The 13,073-nt window shown below is 40.1% G+C and overlaps 1 protein-coding gene across 2 annotated transcripts in view; it reads right to left on the bottom strand.

The window, feature by feature from the left end:
• Nucleotides 1–13,073, bottom strand: part of ARHGAP24 (Rho GTPase activating protein 24) — a 351,857-nt gene that overhangs the window by 31,299 nt on the left and 307,485 nt on the right. For both annotated transcript variants that reach the window (XM_077814995.1, XM_077814994.1), the window contains exon 5: nucleotides 7,113–7,320. In XM_077814995.1, the coding sequence (XP_077671121.1) occupies nucleotides 7,113–7,320 (208 nt within the window). The remainder of the gene's footprint in view (nucleotides 1–7,112; nucleotides 7,321–13,073) is intronic.

Raw genomic sequence — 13,073 nt, 5'->3', positions numbered from 1 at the left:
TATATTGTGTTCTTCTCTGGAAGAAGCCACAGCTATAAAAGAAATCTATTAGGATTTTTGTTTTTTGGAGACATTTGTTGAACAGTAATATATGCTGCTCCCTCAGCATGTATCCATATGTGTACACACACACACACACAAGCTACCTACTTTTAAGCTCCTCTAAAGATCTTGCACATTGATGGAAATAGCTATGAAAGTCTTCCTGCATTAATATTTATGTCTGTTTCAGTATCATTTCAAATATTTCCCTTCCTGTGAGATGTTGACTTTCATATCATCACCTAATAATTGTGATGAACAGTACATGGAAAGAAATAATATAAAAAGAGAAATCCAATTTTGCTTCCTTCCAGAAAAAAGTTACGAACTGAAGAAAATCTCACATTATTTTTTTTAATCAGAGGAAGCGTCTCCAGGCCAATTTTTACAAAATAAATAGCTGATCTTGATAGATTTTGTGCACATAATTATAAATATATTCATACAAGCATCAAGGTGTATTGGTTTAAATCAAAGCAATTTAAATGACCAATTTTAATAATGATTTAAATCAGCAAGCTGGAAACATTGATTTTAATCACGTTTTGCATTTATGCTTTTTATTTTGCTAAAGAAAGGCTGAGTCTCACTAGTTGGTAATCATTAAAACATGTTGAGTTGCAACTAAATATAGCTTTTGCACTGAATTTGGTGGGTTTTTTTGTTTGTTTGTTTTTGCTAAACAGGTCAATACACTATACCTATACACATATATTTAAACAATAATATAGCTTAATTTACATTTATTCAGATTCTTAATTTTTAATATTTTTATTATGTTAGAAAATGGTGAATTATGCATTTCTTATTTAGTAGATTATTTTTTTCTTGTGATTTGTGTCATGCTCTATTTGGACAGAAATTCAAATTCAATTAAAAAAGCATAAAACCAGCATTTTTAAAATTCAATTAAATATAACTACTTTAAATGTCCTGGATATATAAGAAAAGGTTTATCAAAACCTGTTTTGCATTTAAAATTAATAGAAAAATTAAACAAAGGAAGTATGATCTATAGTTAGCCAACTGAACTGATTGTTTTTTGGAGTACTTGTGGCACCTTAGAGACGAACAAATTTTTTTGAGCATAAGCTTTCATGAGCTACAGCTCACTTCATCGGCGCTGTAGCTCACGAAAGCTTATGCTCAAATAAACTGGTTAGTCTCTAAGGTGCCACAAGTCCTCCTTTTCTTTTTGCGAATACAGAATAACACGGCTGCTACTCTGAAACCTGATTCTTTTTTGTCACCATGCCCTTCAAGATTTTAAAACTAGTAAATGTCATCCTCTCTCACCAGTTTTTTAATCATAGATTGGAGGAGAAAAACTAACTTTCCTAATTTTCCAATTTCCATTGGCTTCTTAAATTTGAATGAACTTGTTATTGAATTGAAATGAAGAAAAGATTCTCTATGCATGTGCAGAAAAATCTTCTGCAGTTAGAAGCTGGTTCAGCACATCAGCAAACTCTGGTTCCAGATGCTTAGCCAGTAACTTCCACCAGTTCAATGGTTTGACTTTCTTTAAAACTTGACAGCAAACATGTGCTGCTTAATATTATTCTTTGCATTTAATTTATATGACTTTAATAGATTATAAATAGTTTAGGCCTTATGTTGTTAATTTCAAATTTAATTTTAAATAGGGTTATTTTAAAAAAAACAGTAGTTAATTTAAATTAAAATATGATTTTAATAAAAACAATCAGATTTAAACAATTTTTTAAAAATCATCCATTTTTACCTCCCCTGACAAGCCTGGACTGAGGGACAGTAAATTTAAAGTACTTTCAACACAACAGAATGAAGCAAAATCCAAGTGATAAGCAAAATTCACTGTCTGAAAGAGATAGTTTTTAAATAAAAGTCTAATGGAACTGTACGGAAAGTAAGAGGGATATTTGAAAGTGTGTGTGTGTGTGTGTGTACACATAGAGACAGAGAGAGAAATAGGGATAATACTGTCCACATAAGGCTGCTCTGAAGTTTAATTCATTAATGTCTTTAAGGTACTTTGAGACTCTCTGAATGGTACTAATGATGTGCTAAATATTTTTATAACTAACTCTACCAACTGAGTACCAAACTGCTACCTAAGCTGAAAGTTACAGTGCTTCAAATATGTAGCTCACATTGATTTCAAGTTAGGCTTTTTATCATTTCATTTACACTGAACCATGTACTTTCTTCTGCAGTTTACCTGATGGTCTTCCCTGCTAAATCAAGGTAACACGATGTGCACAGGAAAAAGAAAATTGCAGGGGGGAGGGGCAAGAGCTACAGGACCTTGGACAGCAAATGTCTTAAAGGATCCTTATCAGAAAAAAAATACCCATTTCTTTAAATATCCAACTTGCTCATGCTTGTAAGATGTCCAAAGAGAGATTGCAACATTTTAAAACACAGTGATGCTATTTTAAAGCAGAGATTACTAATATGGTAACTGTAAAATCTTGCTTTCTCCCTCCCATCCCCAAATTCTAAGGATGGTCTACTCAAATAACCAAAGAAGCTTCATGTAAGCATTAGAGCAGGGGTTGGCAACCTGCGGCATGCATGCCAAAGGCAGCACACAAGGCAATTTTTACTGGCACACTCTGCCAGCCGGGGTCCTGGCCACCGCCCCCACTCAGCGGGCTGCTGGCCTGGGTGAACGGAACGCCGGGCTGGCACCAGGCTGAGCGGGGCCAGCGGCCGGAACCCCAGACTGGCGGTGGGCCGCTCAGCCCGCCACCAGTGTATTAAATTTCTCCCCATAGGAATGTGCTACTTGCAGAGCACCAGGACTGGCAGCCGTAAGTAGTACACCATATGCAGCACATTCCTACGGGGAGAAATTTAATACACTACACCTGTGTAGGGAAGGCTGTGCCTCCCAAAACAGCCCACCCCCTATCCGCCCCCTCCCACTGCCCGCCCCTCCGACTGCCCCCCTTATAAACCCTGACCCATCAACCCCCCCCACCCCTTATCCCCTGACCACCCCGTCCTGGGACCGCCCGCCCCCTAACTGCCCTCCTCAGAACCCCCCACCCATCCAACCCCCGCTGCCCCTTGTCTTCTGACCCTCCTGGGACCTCCCACCCCTATCCGCCCCCCCGGGACCCTACCCCCCATCCAAGCCCCCCTGCTTCCTGTCCTCTGACTGCCCCGACCACTATCCACACCCCCTGGGACTCCCATGCCTATCCAACCCCCCCGTTTCCCGTCCCTGTTCCCCATCCCCTTACCATGCCGCTCAGAGCACCAGGAGTGGCAGCCGTAAGTAGTACACTGTAAGTAGCACATTCCTATGGGGAGCAATTTAATACACTACACCTGCCCCGCTCAGCCTGCTGACAGTCTAGAGTTTTCAAAATATGTTCTCGCACCCCTTATCAAAAATTACACTACAATTAGCTTAAAAACCTGAAAACTTTAAAAACTTTGTATATTACAGTAATCATTAAAAATGTATAATGTTAATAAATACATAGTTTTGATGAAACAAAGTAGTTATACTTATGTGCCTGTGCTTAATTTGTGTTTTCGATGATTTACCTTCTAAAATAATCTTGCATGTCTTGCACCCCCAGAAAGGGCATCTTGCACCCCCAGGGGGTGCGTGCACCCCAGGTTAAGAACCACTGCACTAAACTGATAAGATCTGCATTTTAATTTAATTTTAAATGAAGCTTCTTAAACATTTTAAAAACCTTGTTTACTTTACATACAACAATAGTTTAGTTATATAATACAGATTTATAGAGAGAGACCTTCTCAAAACGTTAAAATGTATTACTGGCACGCAAAACCTATTAGAGTGAATAAATGAAGACTCGGCACACCACTTCTGAAGGGTTGCCGACCCCTGTATTAGAGGAACAGTCTGCTAAGTGGTGGTTTTTTAAATGTAAGCATTTAAAATATAAATATTTCACTGCCCTCTCCTTTTATTACAAAAAATGGAATTGGACTCTTTGTTTAAAGTGTATTTATATTCAGAAAAATGTCGAAGTGAAAATGGCATCTTTTTATGCAAAACATCAGCTCCTTGTGTTTCCAAGTCATAACTCCACTGACCAAAAGTAGTTCTTCCTACAATTAGAGATGCAGAACCAATACTGCTATGGAATAGTGACCTGGATTTTGTTCTGTTTCATGCACCATCAACAAAACTGTCAACCAACTCAACTGCAAAAACCTTTATTGCTGGAGATGTCTGAGAAGGAAAAAACACAGCTTGATATTTAGATCCCAGGATGGTTCTGCAATGCTGGACTTCAGATCAGTCATTAGTCATTTGTGTACTAAATACACTGAATTCAGAAGTCCACGAGAGAATAAATATGGAACCCCCCCCAGAATTTCATTTTTACAGTGAATTTTCAGACAATCATTTTCCCAATGTTCCTCTTGTAGTACCGGCTCAACCAAACTAGTAGAACATGCAGTTGCCTAGAACAAAAATGTTACCTAGAGAAATAGACACAGAGTCATGCAGGGGAAAAGGGGTATATCCACAGCATGGTCTTCCCTTCTCCACAGCACAGGGTAATCCTGAATGCCTGCACAAGGGCAGGAGGGAGATGGGAACAGCAGGTCCCAACCAAAATCAGAGGTCCCAGCCAAAATCAGAGTCCCATTATGCTAAGCACTGTCCAAACACACAGTGAGAGGCAGTCCCTGCCCTGAACAACTCTTAGTCTAACTAGAAAAGATAAAGGGTGGGAGGGAAAACAGAGAGGTGGAGAAATGTCTTACTCAAAATCACACAGTGGCACAGTCAGGAATAGAACTCAAATCTCTCAGCTCCTAGACCAGCACTGTATTCCCAAGCCCACCACACTGCCTCCCAAAGCATGGGAAAACCAACAAGCCAACAAAAACACAGACGTTTGTTTTCATACAAACATCTGAGGTAGGAGTTAACTATAAATACACAAGCCTCTGAAGAAAAACTGCAGTGCCAGAGAATTCTAGGTGACTAATGCCAATGTTTCTAACTGCTTCCATCGCGGTTATGCGCCTGTTTCACAGCAGCACCACATGAAGCCTCTTCTCCATTTCATTCTCTGAAGCTGAAACAGCAAGCTTGTTCCTGCGGCTCAGTAGTGTGATACAGGTGTTGTGAGAGAAACCAGAGAGAAATATTCACGCTGCTCAGCTCACAATTCATTTGTTTGATAATAGATGAGCTCTGCACACCACTTGAAAGAAGCACCTCTGTCCAGAATGTTAGACACAGCATCTTCGTGGGTTATTTTAAAAATATAATGTTCTTGTCAATCATTTGGCCTGGTGGCACTGAAAAGTCTCATTCCGGCTCATTTATACCCCAATGTCAGTTCATCTGCATCTCTGGCCAGAGATATCATTACTAACGTTTAGCTTAAAGGATAAAACAAAGACGAAATGCATTCAACGAAAACTTGGCTACAATAGATTTCTCATTGCTTTTTGAAAATATGCCTTTCCCCATAGTATAGCTCTGCAATATCTTTCTAGTTAAACTAAAAAATGGTGTGCTTTTACATTCTGATGCAAAAATTCATCCCTCTAACAATGTCACTTGCTAGAGTTCTAACCCCATCAAGCCCTTCTCCAGCCAACCTTGCCTCCGGTCCACTTTTCATTTAAAAAGTAATAAAGCTGACATGGAAGCAATAGCTTTTGTTCTTTCTGTGCACTGCCACTTTCATGATCTGCTTGGAAAATGCAGAATTGTGGGGGAAATGGCATCACAGTGTTTGACACTTACAGTGTTGCTCCAATTCCATATCAAATGTGTTTATTTTTGGAGAGGACAAAAATGTTGTCTCATGATCAGACCCACAAACTCCAGCTAAGATCTGACTCATTTTGGCTCAGGCACCACTGAGTCAAAGATCCTATAGAACAAATGCAACCCCTCCCCCTGCCCCGCTCAAGTTAGGCCCTCCATCACACCTATGCAACCCTCTCCTGTTCTAAGGAGTTGTTAGAGGTACCACCAAGGATATAATTTGAAGACCATGGAGGTTCAACAGTCAGCCTATAATTGAAATTTAGTTAATTATCTTGGCACACGAATCTAGGTCACTCACCCAGAGTTACGGTGGCTCAGTGGTGCTGGTGTAATCCATGTTATATCTCCTCTTCTACCATATCTATTACTACTAGCACCCATCTAGTTCCTGAGGTAGAGGTCTCATGCTTTTAGCACTGAAGATCTCTGATTCAATCCCTGCTGATGGCTCAAGTTGGGGTTTATTATACTTGCAGTAGTAAAAAATAGCATTTATTTTTGTCACTAAAGGCGAGAGATCTGACTGTGATTGGCTCCCTCTGCTACATGATGCCATTTTTACATAGTCCTTTTCAGAGCAGAACTCCCTTTAAACCAAGCCTTGCACACAGAGATGGCTGAAGATGCCAATGAAAGGTGAAGACCATCGACAGCTGAGAAAATGGCACTGGCTCATTTCTGGGTCCAGAAAGTTCCTATTTTATGATTCAGTTTTGGATAATCAGCTGAACATTTAGATGCTATTCTGATCTGAACCCTCAATACTATTTGAAGTTTGACCCTCACAAGGGACTATAATTAAATTACTTTTATTTAAAAAAACCCCCAAAATAAACCTCACACCAACCTTAATTTAGACTCCTCCTTCCATCTACTTCATCAGGTAACAGAACATACTGAGGCTGGTGATAAGAGAACATGTTCCTTGATGCAACAGAATAAGAAAACCCACCACCAAACCATTCCTAGGGATGATAAGGTCAAAGTGGTCTATACATTTTTGATTAAGCTGAATTGCTTATGATACACTTTCTAACTGGCATCAATATTAAGCCATTACAAAAAAAATTTCTCAAAAAAAAGAAAACAACCAAAAAAACAACCATTGAGATCAGAACCTACAGTGAGAAATGAAGCAAATGCTAGCCTGTTAACGGGAAATGTGAAAAAGCCTGCAAAAGTTACACAGGTTCAAACCATGCTAGCTCAGGAAGGATTCAGTGCCATTTATCTCACAGTACACTAGGTCACTCAAACTCTAGTCTAGACCTCTTAAAGTAGGGGGGGATTTTGTGCATTTTACCTGTCAAACGATGGCTTCTCTCCACAGTCAAATGCATCTTGTAACTCTTTGACAAGGTTAGCCTGGCCCGGAAGTCGAAAGAGCCCTTCCTCCTTCAGCCCCCGCAGTCGGATAAAATCTACACACTGCTCCACCAACATGGGAGCCAGACGGTGCCCATATCTCTTCTCGTACCGGACTGTGTCTTCCAGCTTCTGTCCAAAGATACCTACGCATAATAAGGAGAGACATGAGTGGGTTAAGGGAAAGGTAGCATTGGAATGAACAAGGAGGGAAGTCAGTGCATGAATGATTTGTACCACAAACGGCCCTCCTTACAGATTAGTCAAATATAAGGATAGTCAGCTCCTATATCCAGGAATAAAGAGCTCCATTTCACATCTAGCACCCTTTATAAAAAACAATACACCACTGTATTTTACCATAATGGTCCAAAACACAATTGTAAAAGTATCATGAACCATTGGTACAGAATATTGTAACTTTTAAAAACAAAACACAACATTACCTTCAAATCCTAAGGGGAAAGCAACACAGGGACATAGAACTCTGTCACAAAAGCGTTAAACCCAAGATATTACATACGTCCCTGTTTACTCTTTGAGCCGAGGTTAAGTGTATGTGGCCACTGAAACAGCTCTAATATCACATCTAAGGTATCTGAACTTTTTTACTCTTATTACACTCAGGGTAAAACTTTCAAAAGGCGCATAAGTGATCTAGGAGCTTAATTCCCATGGACTTTCAGTGAGAATGGAAAATGGGACTTTGACAGCTTTTTTGAAAATTTTACCCCCAGGGCCAGATTTTCATAGATGTAAAGCAGCTGCAGCTCCTACTGACCTCAGCTGGAGTTGTTGGTGTTCAGCTCCTCTGATTTAGACCATAAGTAAAGTACACCCACCCCTCACTCCTATAATTTACTACAAGTTGCACAATTACTTTCTTTTAGAATAACAACAAAACATGTATATGAGAAAGAGCAGGTGGTGGCATAATATGCCAGACTGACAGCCTTGAAGACTAATGCTTGTATTGATCCACATGGCAGGAAAGCTATGAACAGCAACAGTGCAAGGTTGCTCATGAAATGCACTTCAAACCTGATCTGGAGAAGTAACTACCTCTTCCCTGCTATTAATGGCATCTCCAACTCCCTTCAAACCTTGGGCCCTTCTGCCAAAGAATGTCATTTGTGATGGTTGTTTTGTGATAGAAACATAGAATAGAATATCAGGGGTTGGATGGGACCTCAGGAGGACATCTAGTCCAACCCCATGCGCAAAGCAAGACCAATCCCCAACTAAATCATCCCAGCCAGGGCTTTGTCAAGCCTGACCTTAAAAATATCTAAGGAAGGAGATTCCACCACCTCCCTAGGTAACGCATTCCAGTGTTTCACCACCCTCCTAGTGAAAAAGTTTTTCCTAATATCCAACCTAAACCTCCCCCACTGCAACTTGAGACCATTACTCTACCACTGAGAACAGTCTAGATCCATCCTCTTTGGAACCTCTTTGATGTGAGCATCTGTTTCCTAGCAAGAGGGCTAAAGGGCACCAACACATTTCATATACAGAGGGACACTAAACAACTTTCAGACAGGAGTTGAATTCCAAATAATGACCTACAGTTGAGAGACTTTGCTTTCATATTACATAAGCCATATAATGAGAAAAATCCAATAGGTCAGATTCTTCCGTTTGATAAGCATGCACAGCTCCAGTGACTTTAAATTTTTTTTTAAATAAAGATTCAAATTAGCAAGTGTTTGAGTCCACTTTCCTTCTTAAACTAAATCTAATCTTTAAAGTTTGTTTTGTTTTTGTTTTTTAAATTGTATTTATTTTCACTAATATACCATAATAAAGAAAGCTGGTGGAAATTCTAGTTTCTGTGTCCAGCCACGTGATTCTGGGATAGAGGAATAGCAGAGTTCTGATTTCCACTGCCCCTGCCTAAGAACGCTACCTGTTGGTAGGTGGAGGGGGTGGAATTCTCTCTCCTAGCCCCCCTCTGTGCATGTTGCAGAAATGCCAAACGGGAACCATCAGCAGTTACAGAAGGAATATTTGAATGTCACAGTTAATGAAGCTTAGAGAAAGATTAACTGGCACAGAAAGTTTGGTGTCCAGCCAGGTCGCCGTCTCAGCTGCTAGCAGTCCATAGAAACTATGTTTTTTATTTATTTATTAAATAATGTTTTGGTTTCTAGCTCACTCCATGCGGAGATGATGGGAGGATTAAACATACTTGTGGTTTTTGAGCTAAGGATTGCTGTCTGGCAGAACAATGGAGTTCCTCCACTCCCTCCCTGGTTCAGGAGGAGTGCTGTCCAAAGGAGCTCAGTTGAAAGCATGTGGTGATATCACAAAGCACACAGCAGCGTCAAGGTTTCAAACCCCATTGTGCTCATGGGATTGTACCCAACTCCACAAGTCAGCAGCTCTTGGTGACCTGCTGAGTCAGGGCCTTGAGGTAGTTGAATGCAAATTGGCTAATTGGCTGCATAATTTTCACAAGCCAAGGGAGATTTTGATTTATTACTGGGCATAGTTTGATCTGGCCAGACAAATATTGACCCTAAGCCTTGAAATAAATCTGAATATTTGTCAATATAGGAAAAATCGTAGTAAACTTTTAATTTGTTTCGAATTCGGCATATCCTTGGGACATATGGGGTGGGGTGAGACAGGTCAGGAAATGGAAATATCAAAAGAAGCACAGTTTCCAACCTGGGCCAAAAGAGGCATCTCGTAACAAAGTCGTATTCTTACTAGATTTCTAGCTTCAATTTCCACATAGGCTTCAAATCATAACTGAAAACAGCAATTCCTCCCCCTTTTAGAAGCTGCCTATTGTTGAAAATAGGAGCTCATTGTTAGTAACGGAGATGAAACTGAAAAATGTTTTGCTTTGCATGAAATTAACTAATCTATTTTTTTTCACATCAGCCTTGTGAAGTTTTCTGCACTGCTCTAGCCATCTCTACCCAAGGCCTTCCCTGATGAAGATATGCTATGAGCAGACAGTCACTCAGAGTTCCTCCTTCACCAACAGCCCATAATATTTCATGGCACTAAACAGAAGATTCAACACTTTTGAAGTTAAATTAATTAGCATAAAAATGTGGACTACAATTATATACAACTCATGCCTGTTGAAAATACAATTAATATGAACGAGCTCTATCTCATTAATTGAACTTTTTTCTCACTCCACTAATGTTCTTCTGATTCATGTTCATATTACAGGCCTGCTTACATCTGCACAGAAAAGAGAAGTTCTCAAAGCCATTAAACTGCTTATAGTTTCATATTTGCACTGACAGCATTGTCAAAACACATAATTTCAGGTTAATAAATTTATTAGGTTGCTCTTTCCCCCCCTCTTGTGGAATTAGCTTTCAAATCACATCTAATCTGAAATGAATGAAATGAAAATAGGGTTTTTGAGGCACTGGGGAAAAATGTTTCTATATTGTTATAAATTGCAGATGCATTGCAGCACAAGCTCTGGTATATTGAAAGCAGCTGGCTGCTGCATAGTATTAAGATGCCCATAACCAGCTCTCAGCCAGTATTGCTGAGTACAAACAGAGAACTAAGAGGGGCTATGATAGATTTAAAATCGTGACTGGTGGGAAGAAAGTGGATAAGGAAGTGTTATATACTCCTTCACATAACATAAGAACTAGGGGTCACCCAATGAAATTAATAGACAGCAGGTTTAAAAACAAATAAAAGGAAGTACTTCTTCATACAATGCACAGTAAACCCATGGAACTCATTGTCAGGGGATGTTGCAAAGGCCAAAACTATAACTGGGTTCAAAAAAGAACTAGATAAGTTTATGGAGGAAAGGTCCATCAATGCCTATTAGCCAACATGGTCAGATATGCAACCCCATGCTCTGGGTGTCCCTAGCCTCTGACTGCCAGAAGCTAGAAGTGGATGACAGGGAATGGATTACTTGCTGATAACCTGTTCTGTTCATTCCTCTGAAGCATTTGGCATTGACCACTATTGGTAAACATGATACTGGGCTAGATGGACCATTGGTCTGACCCAGTTTGGCTGTTCCTTTGTTCTGAAATTATTTTCTCCAATATTTAAGTCTATGGGCCAGATTTTCAGAAACCTTTCTTGCATAGTTGCATGCATAGGTACACAGTTCACATGTGCAATTACAGCATTTTTGTGAACCAACAACCTGTTAACTAGACCAAGGTAATTGGTTATTTGCATGTGCATCCACAGTCAAGGCCTGACCCAAAGGCCAGTGAAGTTAATGGGTGTCTTTCCATTGACTTCAGTAGATTTGGATTGTGTCGTAACGATGCACACAGTGTTCTGCAAATCTGGCCCATAGACTTTCATGATGATTTCTTTTGGAAGAGACCTTGTATATGTAAAACACAGTTCAATTGGCACAAGTGAAAATGAGCAGCAATGGCTCTACCTGCATCATTCAATCCCCTGCCCGTAAACAGGGTGATTTCACTCATGTTTTCAGAACAGAAGAGTTATTGTGCCAAAACATACAGAAAAACTGAAACAGCTGAAAGTCTCATTTCTCTACGAGAAGCCTGCGGCACCACTGAGGTCAACAGTCTGCACATTAATCTGTTAATCCTTTTCTCAAATTCTGAACATTCCTCGAATAGCTAAGCTCATATGGAGGGGCAGACAGCAATGGAGAAGTAGCTTACACCAACCGGTACATAACATGTATGTACATAGACACATATGTCCTGTCTCAACCAGATTTTCAGAGGTGCTGAACAGCTCCAATTTTTTATTTTTTAAAAACAAATCTATCAGCAATATTTAAATCTAGGGCTAGATGTTCAGCACCCTTTGTGTGCACAGATACACAATTTGCATGTGCAATTACAACAGTTGCACAGCACTTGTGAAAAAAATCAGGCCCTCTGCCTTTATTGCACTGGAAGAACCATAGCTAGTGCTGCTTCCTCCTTCAGGGCATATCCTGTTCACCTTTGCCTGTGTGGGCAAAACCCCCAGAGCAATGGAGCCACCTTGTTACTGCCGAACATGGTGGGCAGGCGGCAGAGCACCCATGCTGGGAAAGATTGGCACATGTTGAAGGTCACTCTGTGACAGTTTTGTAGTAGGCTAGGAAGGGGACAGATGGGAGCACAACCCTGGGACCTGCAAACTATGAGGAAATAAGGGCCAGATCCAGTTGCATGTAGCAACTTGCAGCCTTAACTTCATCCCACTGGGGGGAGTGGCTAATGTTTCTGCAAGTTGGGTGAAGAGAGGATTCCAACCCTATTAATCCCTGTGTGTAACTCTTAACTCGTGCTTGGAGTGCGGATGAGAATTTCCATTCATGTACTCAGAGTAGTTCTTAAAAACAGCACAAAAATGTCTGTGAAACGCTTCTTCTCAGATTCCAAAAGACAAAGTTTCCTTTTTCTCATCAAAGAGTTAATTTATTTTTTTTCTTGGTGCTGTGACTCCTATTCCGTGTCACCTCCTACTCAGATTTTTTTTTCTCTTCTAGCTTTACCTGCTGATGCATTTTGAAAGCCAGCTTTACCTCCACAACTACCATACTTAATCATTAGGATTATGTACAATGTAGAATTAAACTTGCTTTAATAATGTTTCTGCAGCTAGTGGAAATGGGAGTACACGCTGCAGTGAAATAGGATGAAACAAAGCAAGGCAATGATATGCAACAGCATAATGCATGCGTGGAAATCCGACATCTTTGGATCCAAGTATTTGGACACCTGGACAGATATAAATTCTCTCATCCCCACCCCTCATGCAGGAATAAGTGTCAATCAGACCTATTCTTCCAATTTTGCAAATCTTATGGCTGACCCTGGGTGTCACAGGTTCAACTCCCTCACAGACTATTCATGGACTGCTGTACATAGAATACAATGCTACAACTACAAATGAACAAGGAAATTAATAAATCATT

The sequence above is a fragment of the Eretmochelys imbricata genome, chromosome 4 (genome assembly GCF_965152235.1).
Source record: "Eretmochelys imbricata isolate rEreImb1 chromosome 4, rEreImb1.hap1, whole genome shotgun sequence".
In the NCBI taxonomy this organism is placed as follows: domain Eukaryota; kingdom Metazoa; phylum Chordata; order Testudines; family Cheloniidae; genus Eretmochelys; species Eretmochelys imbricata.
This window is presented reverse-complemented; position numbering and strand designations above follow the sequence as displayed.